Source organism: Poecile atricapillus, chromosome Z, assembly GCF_030490865.1.
Source record: "Poecile atricapillus isolate bPoeAtr1 chromosome Z, bPoeAtr1.hap1, whole genome shotgun sequence".
NCBI classification, from domain to species: Eukaryota; Metazoa; Chordata; class Aves; order Passeriformes; family Paridae; genus Poecile; species Poecile atricapillus.
Window position 1 is genome coordinate 100,597,487 of NC_081289.1, and position 14,178 is coordinate 100,611,664.

The window sequence follows — 14,178 nt, forward strand, 5'->3', positions numbered from 1 at the left end:
AGAAAAATCACCATGCTGAAACCCACATTTTCATCTTAAAATTATTTGTAAGGAGAATTCATATCTAACTTCAGTTTAGAGAAGCCTCATAGCCATGCCTTGTGGTCTACATTTACACTGCTGCTTTTGAGAGGGTAAAATGACTCCCAGACTTCCAAATACTCACAGTTTTGTTTCTTTTGCTTTCTCATCTCTGTGCAGAAGGCACCATCTCTCTAGTGAGCTCTGGAGTAAGGCTGGTGCCTGTAATCCTTCAAGATTTACTTTTCATCCCTCAAAACTTGTCATTGGCACCTTGGCCCACTTCAGGGATTTTCCTTATACAGTCAACTCATTCCTAAGTCTTTTTCTTCCAGACTGTCCTCTTCCATCCTATCCATACTTTAACAATTTGTATAAATGACAAATTACTTTCTTATTCTACATTGCAGCTTTGCCTCTGCATTTTGTAGTATGAAGGGCATCCTTTTTTCATTTTCTGGCTTTTTTTTTCTTCTCTCTACACTTACACAATGACATCAGTGCCTGAAAATGCAGCAGCATTTCTGTTTTGATCAAATCATTCATGCAGTCACTCGGACTTGTTCATGCTGGATTGAGCACACATAAAGCAGAGTCCCTGTCTGAGCTGCTTTCTTGGGGACCGGATGGTACCAAGTACCCTGTGGTGCCTTCCACCCCACTGCAGCTAAACAGGACCCTCAGTTTCTCAGATCCTTTTCCTACAGATTCTTTTCAGGCATTCCTGTTGCAAGGACATGCGTACTGAACACCTGAGGAGGGAGCATGCATCAACTGCTAAAGGATCATGAGATCAGTTTTTTTTAAAATTCTGTGATCAAAAATAACACCCTGTTGCAGAGAACTTGGCCTGTAACAGTACCTGGTGGGTTTTTTTCTTTATTCTGCTCCTCCATTTCCACACTAGCATACTGGTACAGGAGACTGCACACACAAGGCAAAAAAAAGTTAGAAGAATTGATGTTGTAAGCTGATTTGACTGTCAGGAAAGAACTTAGCATGCTTTGTTGCTCCTGTCAGATGGCAATAATAAGTCTATTTGTCTTGGATTCATTCACTGAGAATACTATCAAGCAATTCTATCACTTGATGCTGTGCTTATTTCAAGGTTTGTATGGCTTCTGGTAGACGTGTTAAAACCATATAACTTCCATTCCTATCACCTGAAGAATCAGTCCTCAGCTAAGAAACTGAAGCTCTTTCACCTCTGCCTATTCTGAGTGACTCACTCAGGTAATTACTGGACAATAACTAAAGCAGCTGCTTTAGCATGATGAGAGTTGTTAACCCTTGGGTGAAGAGCTGAGTGAATGCTCCCCCTGCTCCATGATGGCTGTCCTGTGTCTTGCCTTCCCTCTCTCTCCTGCGCTCTTACACATTCCCCGAGGCAGGGGTGCGGGTGACTGGAGATGTGAAGCCACCTGATAGGATGCTGCCTGACTCCCTCTGCTCTGCACGGCATAAGCTCTCCTTGCCTAGTGGTAGTGAAAGAAACTCTGCAAGGCTTTGCTCTGCTCAGCAGGCTGCAGAGTTTGCTGCACATGCAAAACAGAAATCCATCCTTCAACAGCCTATTTACCATCAGGAGGTTTATATGTCTTCTTGCATCTTATTTCTCCCCTCAAACCTCTGTTCTGAAAAGGAAGTTCTATTCTGCTGCTAGCAATGCATCCTGAGACGTGGCTATGTTGCCCTGCTTTCTGTGTGTGGGCATTCGTGTTCGCACCCTTGATTAAAGGTAGGCTCTCTTTGATACCAGTTTCTAGAATACTTTCTAGTTACTGTCTCTGCTTCTATTTTCTTGAATAAACTCAATGTAAAGCTTCCACCAGCTATTTCTAACCTGAAATCTTTAACATTTCAACAGTATTTGAAAAGAGCTAAAGCATTACTAGATTTACAACGTAAAACTCTTCATTTTTGTTTGATAACTAATGAAGAACTGTTTCTAGAAAACAATAGAAATGGATTAGAGGTCCTAGTAATTTCATTTGGTGCTTGAATTTGCAAATATTTAAATAATGCAGGCTATGGATGTGTGTGGTCAGTACTCACACTTTCAAAAGTGAGAACTTAATCTATTGTTCTTCACTGTTGTTTATGATCTGTGTTTTAAATATGCCACAGTCATTTCTGTTCACAACTCTCACTGAGTTTAGTAGGATTTTTTGCTTTTAGGACACATTTATTTTGAACGTCTCACTTCTGTGGATGATCAAGATATGTATTAAATATAGTGCTTGTCTTAGCAAAGCATAAGAAATTATCTTAAAGCAGCACCATGAGATAAGACCTAAATACTTGGTTTTGTTACTTTATTTTAAAGCATGTGTCTATTAAGAAGCAAGTGGAAAAATCTCAAATGAAACATGATTTTAGATGCATTTACTTTAGTCATTAGACTTCATGTTCCCACAGTAGTGTACTTCTAATCACAATGCTATGGGTGGTAATGATGAAATTTGAAAAGAATTTTTTTAGTTCTTTTTTGAATGGAACAATACGTAATATAAATGCATCCAAACTTTATAGACATCCATGTGTCTTCTCTGAATGATGCTGAAACGATGAAATAAAACATCAAGTTTTTGAATTTTACTTTCTTTCCATACATGGAAGTGACCAGTAGCCAACATTTTATCTTGCAGTAATGATAATCCCCTGAAATTTCAGGATGCTTTGTATCACCTTAGAGGTGAAATGTCTTTTTCAACAGCAGGGGAAGGAGAGTAAAATCATGAAAGTGCAGCGTACTGAGACCAAATGTCTCCCTGCACATCCACAGGCCCTTGTGTTCACTGAAGGATATGTAAATTGTAAATTTATGTCCTGTGCTGTGCCAGAGACCATGCTACCTAGCACAAACCTCTTCTAGGTTTAATATTTGCAATCATAAAGGCCTATCATGGTTGCTTGTCTGATGTGTTCTAGTGCAGTCTGAGACTAATGCAAAAAACTTACGACAATGAGTCTGGAAACAATGTTTTCTCAGTTGTATCAGTAATATTTTTAGGATCATCATATAGTTTTAGTAACACAGCTGTGTACAGCATGAGAAAGGAATTCTAAATCTTGGCCTTATAAAGTATTTCTATTTTAGGTGGTGAAGTACCGTAATGTATTGTTATAGCAAAGTTATTCAAGAAAATTGTTCTTCTGATCTGATGTTACCAGAGCAAATAAAATTTAATATTTTCCTTTTGAAATCAAAGTGTATAGCCTTTACCACTGTGAAAATAACTGTTTCAAGTTTAGACTATGTGTAACAGGTTAGGAGCATTCTTCTTAACTCTGCAGTGAGTCAGCTCAATGCCTGTCACATACCTTGTTTCTTCTAAGCCATCTGGTTTGTTCTTCATTAATGAGGGGTTACAGCTGTGATCTGCTTGTTCCCAAAGAACAGTTCTGTATTACATAGATGTGTGCTATTCTGTAAGAAATGTTAATATTTCCACTGTTTTCTTGTCCATAGAACTTAATAAATGAACTTTCTGCAAAGAAAAATTGTGCTATCTAATGAGTGGAAATATCAATTTTGAGGATAAAATGCAGCTATAATGTTTAAGATTAGGAGGCATCATTGCTGTCTACTAATCACCTGATAGAGATTTTGATTTGAGTAGTTTGTAGCCTTGAGCTTTTAATTCCTAAGTAGCTATGCTTTTCATAAACACCTTGTTTTACCATGAAGACTCACAAAGATTAAATCTGTCACATTTCTACTTCTCATATTTCACACCACCTTATTCTACTTTTGTGTGATACCAGGGTGGGCCAAATGGAGGCTCAAAGGCTAAATCCAGCTTAGGGGACACAACCACTGTAGCCATTACCTTACTATTTGAGGAAACAAGGAGCACCAACATTCTGCAGGAGGATGCTTTCAACTGACAGCATTCTGGCAACCTCTCCTCTCTGTGCTATGGTGGCTTTAAACATGGTCACAAGCACATGATCCAGAAATATAACACAAACTAGTATGTTTTCCAGCGCCCTTTTCCCCTTCTTCTTACCTCTGGCTTAGCTGTTCTTTATCTTTACCAATACAGATACCACAGCCTGTGAATCAGAGGAACGGCTATTTCACAAACTCTTCTCCCAGTACAACCAGTTCATTAGGCCGGTGGAAAATGTGTCTGATCCTGTAACAGTGTATTTTGAACTGGCCATTACCCAGCTTACAAATGTGGTAAGACTCACTACAGAACATTGCTGAGCTTTGGGGATGGTTGTAAACACATGCAAATCACTGAAGCCGGAGATGTGATTGTGATGGCTGCACACACCCACAACTCTCTTACCTTTCATTTCATGTGTATCTAAGTGCACATGCTGAGACCTTTGCTGTTCTCTCAGTTAGTTGAGTTGTTCCAGTTGCTTGAACAAGTGGTTTGAATGACACAGATTAATTTCCTTACTCCGTAGCATCAAACCTTCTGCTTCAAGTAGCAGCCTCCAGAGTCCAGGGCAGAAGTACTGGATGTTCAAACCCACTCTTCACAGGGATAGCCCACTCCAGAGACACCTGGTGTGTCCATGTTGTGTGTAGCATGTGACCTGTGGGACTACTGTCATTTCCCAGTAGTCCTGAGGGGAAAAAAATCTCCTTTTTTGCATGTGTTGGTTTTTTGGGTTTTTTTTTCCAATCTATTTGTTTCAAAATGACGTAAAGGGGAAAGTGTGGCAAGTGGAAGAGTGGTGCTGTAAGGCATGGAGGTGGGGATGAATGAATGTTGCGTGTTTTGGAATGCAAACAGGTGTGGGGCAAACATGCTGGGCAGGACAGAGGCAATGTGGAGAAGTAAAACGTCACCTTTCTGATTCATGACTGATTGTCAATTCCAATAAGTGACTGCAAAAATAAGGTCTCTGTATAACAGTTACCTAATTTAGTGCTGGTCAAGTGCATCTGCTCTAGAGGTTTGCACAGAAATTCAAAACACTGTGATACACATGCCATTTTCCTTGAATCACAACCAGTTCTGTACTGTGTAATCAGCACTTTTTAAGCACTGAATCCAACAAAATACACAGCCACAAGAAGAACCTTATTCCTCTGGTACAGGTCAGAGCAATTCTAGGTTATGTACTCTCCAGATACTCAAATGCCTGGCAAAACAGTGCAGCTTTCTGTGTATCTGATATTTATGGAGCATGATTTTTCAGTAAAGTTTTATTAAATTTTTTCAGTAGGGTTGTACACAACAGTGTACAATGTGTAAACCTCTTGAAAGATGCTAGAAAAAATCTGCTATCAGTGAATGTGAAATCCTATTTTCCAGTTTTATGGGCTATGTTTTTAGCCATCTCTGGATGCTATAATGATTTATGCCTGTGTTTCTTTATAGGATGAGGTCAATCAAATTATGGAAACAAATTTGTGGCTAAGACACGTAAGTGACTGTGTTGCATTTCTCATGCATTTTGCATCAAAATGATAAAATGTGTTTTACTTGTAAGTTACATCTATAAGTTAAGTTTTTGGGTTATAACAAGGATTTTTAAAAATTAATAAGGAGAAGCTCCACAATTGAAAAAGTAATTTCTTTGTTCTTTTTACCTAGAAGTTACGTCTTCTTTCTTTCCTGTGGGATACATTCTTCTCCAGCTTCATGATGATTTGTTTTCTTCTGAAAAATCTAGCTGGATGTACTCCTCAAAGGGTGATTAAATATGCAGCTCTGTAGTGCCAGGTCATCCTCACCAAAATATTTATTAGGAAAAAGAACATGCCTCCATTATTACTGATAGTTTTAGTGGTTTTACATAGATAAGGATCCTTAGAGGACCTAAACTGCTGAGAAAATATAGCTAACTTCCACCATTTTTTTCAGGCACTGATTGTGGTCCACACAATCTGTAAAAGATACTGTACTTACGATAGGTGAGAGACCATGGGGCATGGCCCCATGATAGAGCAATAGACAGCAATGCAAGGGAGCTGCTGTACATCCCTTGCTGCCCTGACCTGGTACTTCAGTACTCCTGTGGAACCAATACTATCTTCTGGCAGCAGCTGCCTGTTCGTGTGCAGGCGGGCCAAACATAGGGTTCTGTCCTCTTCTCACCTGTGGGGTGCTGCAGCAAGGCCCCTATTTTCTCTCAGCAGTGGGGGGTAACCTTTCACAGACAAGGCTCCCTGCTGATGTCACAAGAGAGAGGAGATCTCAGCATGCCAGCAGTTCATAGCAATTGGCACCCCATCCCATCACAGAAGTCAGTGGCAGCAGTATTCACACACATCCAGTGTTCGTCCAGGTCATGGCCTTGCTGTCTTTTGGAACATTGTCCCCTTCTCCACATGCTACCCTTTATCACAGTCTGTCATTTTACAGGAAGATCTGAGAAACAGATATTTGTTGATAATTTAAGGTTCTATAATATTTATCCATTCTTCTTCCAGATTTGGAATGACTACAAACTACGATGGGATCCCAGACAATATGATGGCATTGAATTTGTTCGGGTACCAGCAGATAAAATTTGGAAACCAGATATTGTCTTGTATAATAAGTATGATGATTCATTTTACCCATTTTACTGATTCTTTTAAACCTTTCTCTCAAAAATATCCCCTTGCAGCACCTATGAAATCACCCATTACATTTTACTTTCATGGTAAGTGTTTTGTCTTTGCCTAATTTGTCTTTCCAGTGCTGTGGGAGATTTTCAAGTTGAAGGCAAGACCAAAGCGCTCCTTCGCTACGATGGAATGATCACCTGGACCCCACCAGCTATTTTTAAAAGCTCCTGTCCAATGGATATTACCTTTTTCCCATTTGATCATCAGAACTGTTCACTCAAATTTGGCTCATGGACCTATGACAAAGCCAAAATTGATCTTCTGATCATTGGATCCAAAGTAGATATGAATGACTTTTGGGAAAATAGTGAATGGGAAATAGTTGATGCTTCTGGCTACAAACATGATATCAAATATAACTGCTGTGAAGAGATCTACACAGACATAACATATTCCTTTTATATTCGAAGGCTGCCAATGTTCTACACCATAAATCTGATCATTCCCTGTCTTTTCATCTCCTTCCTGACTGTGTTAGTTTTTTACCTGCCATCTGACTGTGGAGAGAAAGTTACTCTTTGCATCTCTGTGCTTCTTTCTTTGACTGTATTTTTACTGGTGATCACAGAAACAATCCCATCCACCTCTTTAGTAATTCCCCTAGTTGGTGAATATTTACTCTTCACAATGATATTTGTGACTCTGTCAATTGTTATCACAGTGTTTGTCCTCAATATACATTACAGGACTCCAACGACACACACAATGCCCAAATGGGTAAAAACTGTCTTTCTTAGCCTGCTCCCCAAAGTCCTGTTGATGCAGAGGCCACTAGAACAGCTGAAAAAAACCACTTCCAGAAAAAACAAGAAAATATCAGACAGTAAGTTGGGAAAGTCAAAGCACAGCAAACACAAAGACACCAAATTGCACAAGGAGAAGCGCTGCAGTCACTGTGATAAGGCAACTGAACTCTCTACTACCAAAAGACAGCTGAGCCATCAGTCACTGAAATGGATGGCAGAGCACATGGAGTACTCCCCAGAGGTGAAGGATGTCATTAGCAATGTCCAGTTCATTGCAGAGAACATGAGATCTCAAAATGAAACCAAAGAGGTAAGGGAGAAACCATCCCATTAGGGCTTGTTTTGATTGTATTGAAATAATTGGTGATGACAAGGTGGAGGGCCTGTGTAAAGATCAGGGACTAGATTAGCAGAACACTGGTAGGAGTCTGTTAGAGACCACCTAGGCAGGATGAACAGGCAGATGATGGAGGATATGATGGATGATGGGTACAGTAGGCTGGAAGAAGTATCATGATCACCAGCCCTTGTTTTCATGAGGGACTTCAACTTGCCAGGAAGCTGCTGGAAGTGTAACACTTCTAAGCAGAGAAGAATCAGTCTAGGAGGTTTATGGAGTGTGTGGAAGATAATTTCCTGACACAGGAAGCAAGCCAACCAGGGAAGGTGCCCCACTGGCCTCATTGTTTGTGAGCAGAGAAGGGCTAGTGGGAGATGTGACAGCTGGAGGCCATTGGCACAGCAACCACAGAGTGGTAGAGTTTTCAATTTGGGGTAAAGTTATGAGGGGTGCCAGCAGAACTAGATCTCCAGCAGCTAGGCTTTGTCCTGTTTAGGAAATCGATTGCCAGGCTCCCTTTGGAGTGAAGCCTGAAGGTCAAAGGAATCCATGAAGGCTGGATGTGGTTTAAGAAGGAAATCCTAAAGGTAAAGAAGCAGTAAGATAAGTTGCTGGGGAAGAAGACCACTTGCTCGTGTGAAGTCATAATTTTTTTTCCTATTTGGGATTGCTGTCTTAGAAAATGGTGCATATTGGAATTTAAAGGATACTGTTGCCACATCTTCATGTGTGAACACAAGCAACTAAAAAAGCCACAAAAGTATTTTCTGACACCAAGAACTCACAAGGAGCAGAAATTCTCTGACACTTCAAGACATTTTTAGAAGTGAACCTAATGAAACATATATCTTTGATCTGTCATGGAATTTTTGGTTTTGGTTTTGAAGTTTTTTTAGATGTTCTATGATGGTTAAATCCATTTTAAAACTAAATACTGCTGTATTTATATTGAAAGTCACAAAAACTTTATAAGGGAAATGTTGGAATGCCTGCTTTCTATCAGAATATTTTGTTGAAATTCATACAACTTCGAAAAACCTAAAGATCACCATAATTCCCCCTTTATTTATGCCCTACAGAAAATTTTAATCTGAAAGCAAAATCTATAGATTTCTGAATAAAGGAGTAGAGTTAAGCTGAATTCATAGAGTGAGCATATAGTACATGCCAGCCTGAAGCAAAAGACAGGACTCTATCACCGTGGAGGAGGATGGGGATTAAGCTGAGCCCTGCTTAGTACCTATGGCCTTAGTGCTTTGCTTAAACCAAACATTTCAGCCCTGCTTTCATTATCACACCAGCTGCATAAAACATACCGATGTACTGATTCAGCTGTTTTCTCTGATGCTCCTCCCAAAATAAGTTTTGCATGCAGTCATCCAAATAACTTGCTGTCTTGATTATACAGTTCAGGAGAAGTCCTCCTGTGCTAGTTTTGCTGGTTTGCATTTTGCAAATCTCTCCTGACACATGAAATTTTATTCTTAGTCCACTGTGTTCATGAGCAGCTTTGTATCTTACCTTTCAGAACATACTGGAGATGGGAAGCATGATTTTTCATTTACAAAAATCCTCTTTTCAGGGAAAAAACAGGATTTGTTCTCAGGCAAGCACTGAGAAAAACTATTCTAGAGGCTGCTTCGGCTTCAGCCAGATACACAAAGCAATATGGGTGGTATTATGTACTAGTCTTATATAAATAAAAGCCCTTTAAAAATCGTAGAAACATTTACAGCTGTTGGGAGTTCTTCCTGCATGTCCTTTCATGAAAAGTACAGCTTCCATTTCTGATTTTCAGAAGTCCTCCAAGGTTCCTCCCTAACTACCAGCATGTTCCTCTCCATGGTCATGTTATTATCATGACCGCCCTCTTTTTCATAACATCCCTATCACTCAACCCTACACTAATGACTATTACAACTATCCTCTCAGTAGCCCTGGGAGGTTAGATAGAATTAAACAAAATACTATCTAACTTGAAAAGTCTTACCTTATTTGTCTGTTTCCCACCTGGGCTGAGTTGCCATTATCACAGTTTGCAACTTCACACTACCCTATTAAATTTTGCTTATTCTCCCCAATATCCGCTGCTGAATTCCTCACCCTAAACACAATCAAAATCCTAAATCTAATATTTTCTTGGAACAAAATATAATCAAGTTGGGAAAACAAGTGGAAGATTCCTCAGCAGAGAGCTCTTAACTAATCACTAGTTTATATGAGTGAACATTTCGAGGCAGTGTTTCCTGTGCAGTACACGTTTAAAGGTATGGTTTAAAGGACAGCAACTTCACTGAATGTTGTTCTAAGGTCTGTCTCTCAGCCATACAAAATCCACTCTGTCCTGCTTAGCACAAGACATTTGCTCAGTTGGAACCTTTGCTTTGCCATAGTCCATGTGTCCAGTTTCCTGAAATCAGTGGGGCTTGATTGGGGAGACAGTGTTTCAAATCAGACCAGAATAGCAAACTCTGTCTTGTGCGGGCTGTCAGGATGAATCCTTCAACAGGGTTTAGTAATGTGTAGCCATGATGTCTGCGCCTGCTGTTAAACCACTCCACTCTGCATCCATGATCAGGTCTTATTTGTTAATATCAGCATCACAGCCCTGGATGGGCTGCCCTCAGATTCAAATATTTAGAATAATTCAGCAAACAAGGACAGTGTTATATGTTCTCAGCCAAAAGTGGTAAAACACCATTAGGAAATCAGCCCTCTCTGAAGAGATTTGAAAACTGCAGCAACTATAAACATGACAAGCAACATTCCTGACTTGCATGTGTGTTCTTCCTCACATTCAAAAGCACAAGGGGCATTTCTATGGCACAATGTCAACTCACATTTGTATGTGACATTACATGTAATTTATCCTTCTCTTTTTTTATTCTCTTGCAGGTGGAAGATGATTGGAAATACGTAGCTATGGTGATAGACAGAGTATTTCTCTGGGTGTTTATAATCCTTTGTGTGTTTGGGACTGTAGGGCTCTTTATCCAGCCACTAATGGCAGAGATGTAACTCAATCCATTGCTTTTGCTCTTGTTTCAGTTTCGTTTCAGAAATTTACCATCTATTTCTCTCCTCTAACATAACTCCTCTGCTCACCACCTTGTCAGCACTCAGCCACAGAGGGTCCCAGAACAATAAAGTATGTGTTTACATTTATGTTTGAAATCAGACAGACCTTAAGCATTTAATCATATTTGAAGACAAACAGACTAAACTTTAGAACGTGGTTACCATGTGAGGCATACACATTTGAAAACTATGTGCTTCTAAAATCTTTTAAAATTAGTTTGATCGGGCACTTACCTTTCCATGGGACCAAAGTCCCCTTTACGGCCTGATAGTGAGTACCAAGACCTTGATGAGCTTCAGTAGGATTTCCAAACCACATCTCTCGTCAGGTTAACAGTGGTCCTAGTCCACAGGTTCTGCTCTGAAAACTCTTGCTTGCTTATGCTTGGACATAAACCCAGCAGAGAAGGGTTTGTCCCTGAGTAACTACTTGTCATAGACAGAATTAGTTTGACAGCACTGGATTGATCAGAGGTTTTGTGTTTTTAAAACCCAAGACCAACCTAGATTATGCACATCCTAGCAGAAGAAGGCTGGATACCATGATTCCTGTGCAAAGCTGAGCATCTTGTTTCAAACAGCTGTTCAGCGGTGCTGTTTCCTGGCTCCTTGTGGGTCTGTGCTGTGTGTGCAAACCTGTAACTGTAAGGCCATGTCCTTTGGGGCTGAGGTTGCTGCTCTGTAACCAGGTCCCAGTCCTAGTGTGCTTCCTCCTGAAACACTTAGCAGACATGTTCCTGATGTAGTTTCTATAAAATGTGGATGGTTTGCCCTTAAGTCCATCATTTGTTTATATTCCTGTAAGTTTTGTGCTGAAAGGTTCTTCTTTAAAAGGCACCACTACAATTAAACCAAATGGTTCCAAGAATACAAAGCCCTTCTGTCTTGTAAGAGCCTCTAAATTTAACTGTACAGTGTCAATGCAGTGTTTTCAGTGTCTGCCATGCATCAGTCCCTGCTCTGAACATCACCAATCCTTGGAATGTAAGACTCCGTGTTCCTGAAGTCACTGACTGGCCTTTTACTCTTTTCTGATGTTTCATAATAAAGAGAATAGGAATGAACTAGTGTATATGCTAGAGATAAAGGTGGAATGACAAGAATATAACTGTCTTAACCTATCCAGTCATGATTGTAGAAGAACAAGTAGAAGAAAACGATTATTTTTTGTAATCCCCCTGAATGTTGTTCAATTATGTAGTGACTGACAGTTGTATGAAAAAGCATGGTTTATTTTGTCAGCCTGTCAATTAAATGTCACTCCTGAGATACACCTTCTTGAAGAATTTGTGGTTTGGGTATTTTTTTAGATTTACTGTTGTGAAATGTGTTTATAGATGCTACTAAATTATATTTACTATACTGGCTCTTTAATCAAAAAGAAAGTGAGGGGAAAGAAAGGAAATTTGAAGAGGAGAGCTGAATTCTGAGCCTAAAAACCTCAAAACTTTCTACAGAAAAGACATCTGATTGCCAGCATTCACTGTTACACTCTATTACCATCCAAATCATGAAATTATTGTGGCTGAAGGTGCGTTACATTGGTGTTTTAGGCATGACAGCTACAACAACCCCATGGTCAATAACCAGCAAAATCCCTGAGTTACAAAGTCATCTTCTGGCTCTTTTTAGTGTACTATTTACCCTTCCTTTCTCCAACTCAGTAACTTTTGGAGCCATCTTTCGCGATTCTCAGCCATGTTTGGCACATCCAATACTGAGAGCCTAATGTACTGCTGCCAGTTTTGTGAAAGTACTTAACTGATTATGGAGTGGAGATGGGGGATACAAGAAGCATATCAGCATGTCACCTTGAACAAGACTGCAGTTGCGGTGCCCCTGCAAGCAGACATGAAAGAGCCCCCACAAAAATGACATTTTTGCTTGCTCCAATTCTTGTTGAAGATTGGGGGACTTTCTAAATGAAATAACAAGAAAAATTACAACTACAGCTGGTGCCATCCCAGATGTTGACTTGGGTCATACATTGTGCACAGCCACAGGAGAGGTCTATTCTCACCCCACTACCTCCAAAGTCACATCAGCAACACCCCTTTATTAATTTGTCTCAGTGATGAGTGTGCCACTGGCAGCAGGAATTCTCCTCCTCTTGGGAGTGATGGCATCTATGAATTAATTTTTAAAGCACAGAAGCAATTCAACAGCTCAGTATCTCTTTACATTCTCTTTCCAAGGGAGACCATTCTTCCAGCATGCCTCCACTGAAAGGCTCAGAAGACCTTTTAATATTTACCTTTTGGTGAGTGGGTGATATTTGTGGTCTTGCCAAGTAGTGTCAATGTCTTAGCAAACCAGTGCCTAGAAACTGAGGCAGTACAGCTTGAGACGGTATTAAGGCAGAGGGTTACTGTTTTTTTAAGATTTGTGATTTGCAATGTTGTCATCCACAGGCAGAGCAGGTGGAGCAGAGGGAAGGCCCCATTGGAAGACTGTCTGCCCACATGTCCTCCCTAGTTGTGTTTTTAGTGGCAGACCTTTGTGGGAAACACATTGAATGCTTTTGTGGGCCAGCAGCAAAGAGATTTAGAGAAGCTCAGGATCAGGCAGCACAAGGGAATGAGTAGTGAGTCTACAGATGTAGCAGTAGCAAATGCAATGCTAGGAAGACTCGAGGCCAGAAGCCATACCTGAGCAATTTTCATACATCTCCAACACGTGAGTTCTGCTGATCTTCACCAGCATAAGCCAGATAAAGCAGCTTGGCACCAGACATAGATGTGTGAGACAGAGCCATGTGCTGCCTGTGGGTGGGCAACCAAAGTGTTGCATAGTGGAGACAGGACCATCTGTCAGATGGACACCTGAGTCAGTTGCCCAGGAGAGGAGGTAGTCATCTGTCATGGCTAACAGGCAGCCTCCTGGAAGCAGTGTTCACTGGAGCTCAAGAGCCTGGATGTAGTGGAAAGAGGAGCTGCCTGGATCTGTTCCAGACATTTCACAGTAGTGTCCAGGGCAACAAACGCACTTTGCGCAAGACGAGAGGAGCAACTGATAGAATGGTCAATGTGTATGAGTTTTATGCCAGTATCTTATGCTAAGGCATCTATCTGTATATGCTAAACTAAATGGGTTTATTCCAGCAATATAGTAACCACATCTGAATGCTTCTTGCTCAGACTCATATACAGAGTGCAGTGGGTTTTAGCACTGCCTCAAATCACCAGGGCACTTACTCATTCCTTGCTGTGAGATACAGATTTGTAGAAGGGCAAAACAGGCTTAAAACTTAAAATGAATAAAGAAACTTTATTAACAGAACTACAAGAAGCATCAGAATAACACCTCCAGAACACCTTTCCTCCCCCTGCCCAACTTTTTTCCTTTCCCAAATGGCCACGTAGAGACAAAACCTGGGATGTTAAAGCAGTACCAACTATACAATAGTCTTT

At 40.4% G+C, this 14,178-nt stretch overlaps 1 protein-coding gene across 1 annotated transcript; it reads left to right on the forward strand.

Moving 5' to 3' along the window:
- Window positions 1–1,394: 1,394 nt before the first annotated feature.
- CHRNA6 (cholinergic receptor nicotinic alpha 6 subunit) lies at window positions 1,395–10,800 on the forward strand. Its single transcript, XM_058826153.1, has 6 exons — window positions 1,395–1,759; window positions 4,071–4,210; window positions 5,370–5,414; window positions 6,425–6,534; window positions 6,676–7,660; window positions 10,586–10,800. The coding sequence occupies exons 1-6, from the start codon at window positions 1,687–1,689 to the stop codon at window positions 10,706–10,708; spliced, it is 1,476 nt and encodes a 491-aa protein (XP_058682136.1). The 5' UTR covers window positions 1,395–1,686; the 3' UTR covers window positions 10,709–10,800.
- Window positions 10,801–14,178: the final 3,378 nt, after the last annotated feature.

Coding starts and splice junctions, on each gene's coding strand:
- CHRNA6 (XM_058826153.1), top strand. CDS start 1,687: ATGCATCCTGAGACGTGGCTATGTTGCCCTGCTTTCTGTGTGTGGGCA. Junction 1,760..4,070: donor GTTCGCACCCTTGATTAAAG/GTAGGCTCTCTT, acceptor TTACCAATACAG/ATACCACAGCCTGTGAATCA. Junction 6,535..6,675: donor GATATTGTCTTGTATAATAA/GTATGATGATTC, acceptor TTGTCTTTCCAG/TGCTGTGGGAGATTTTCAAG.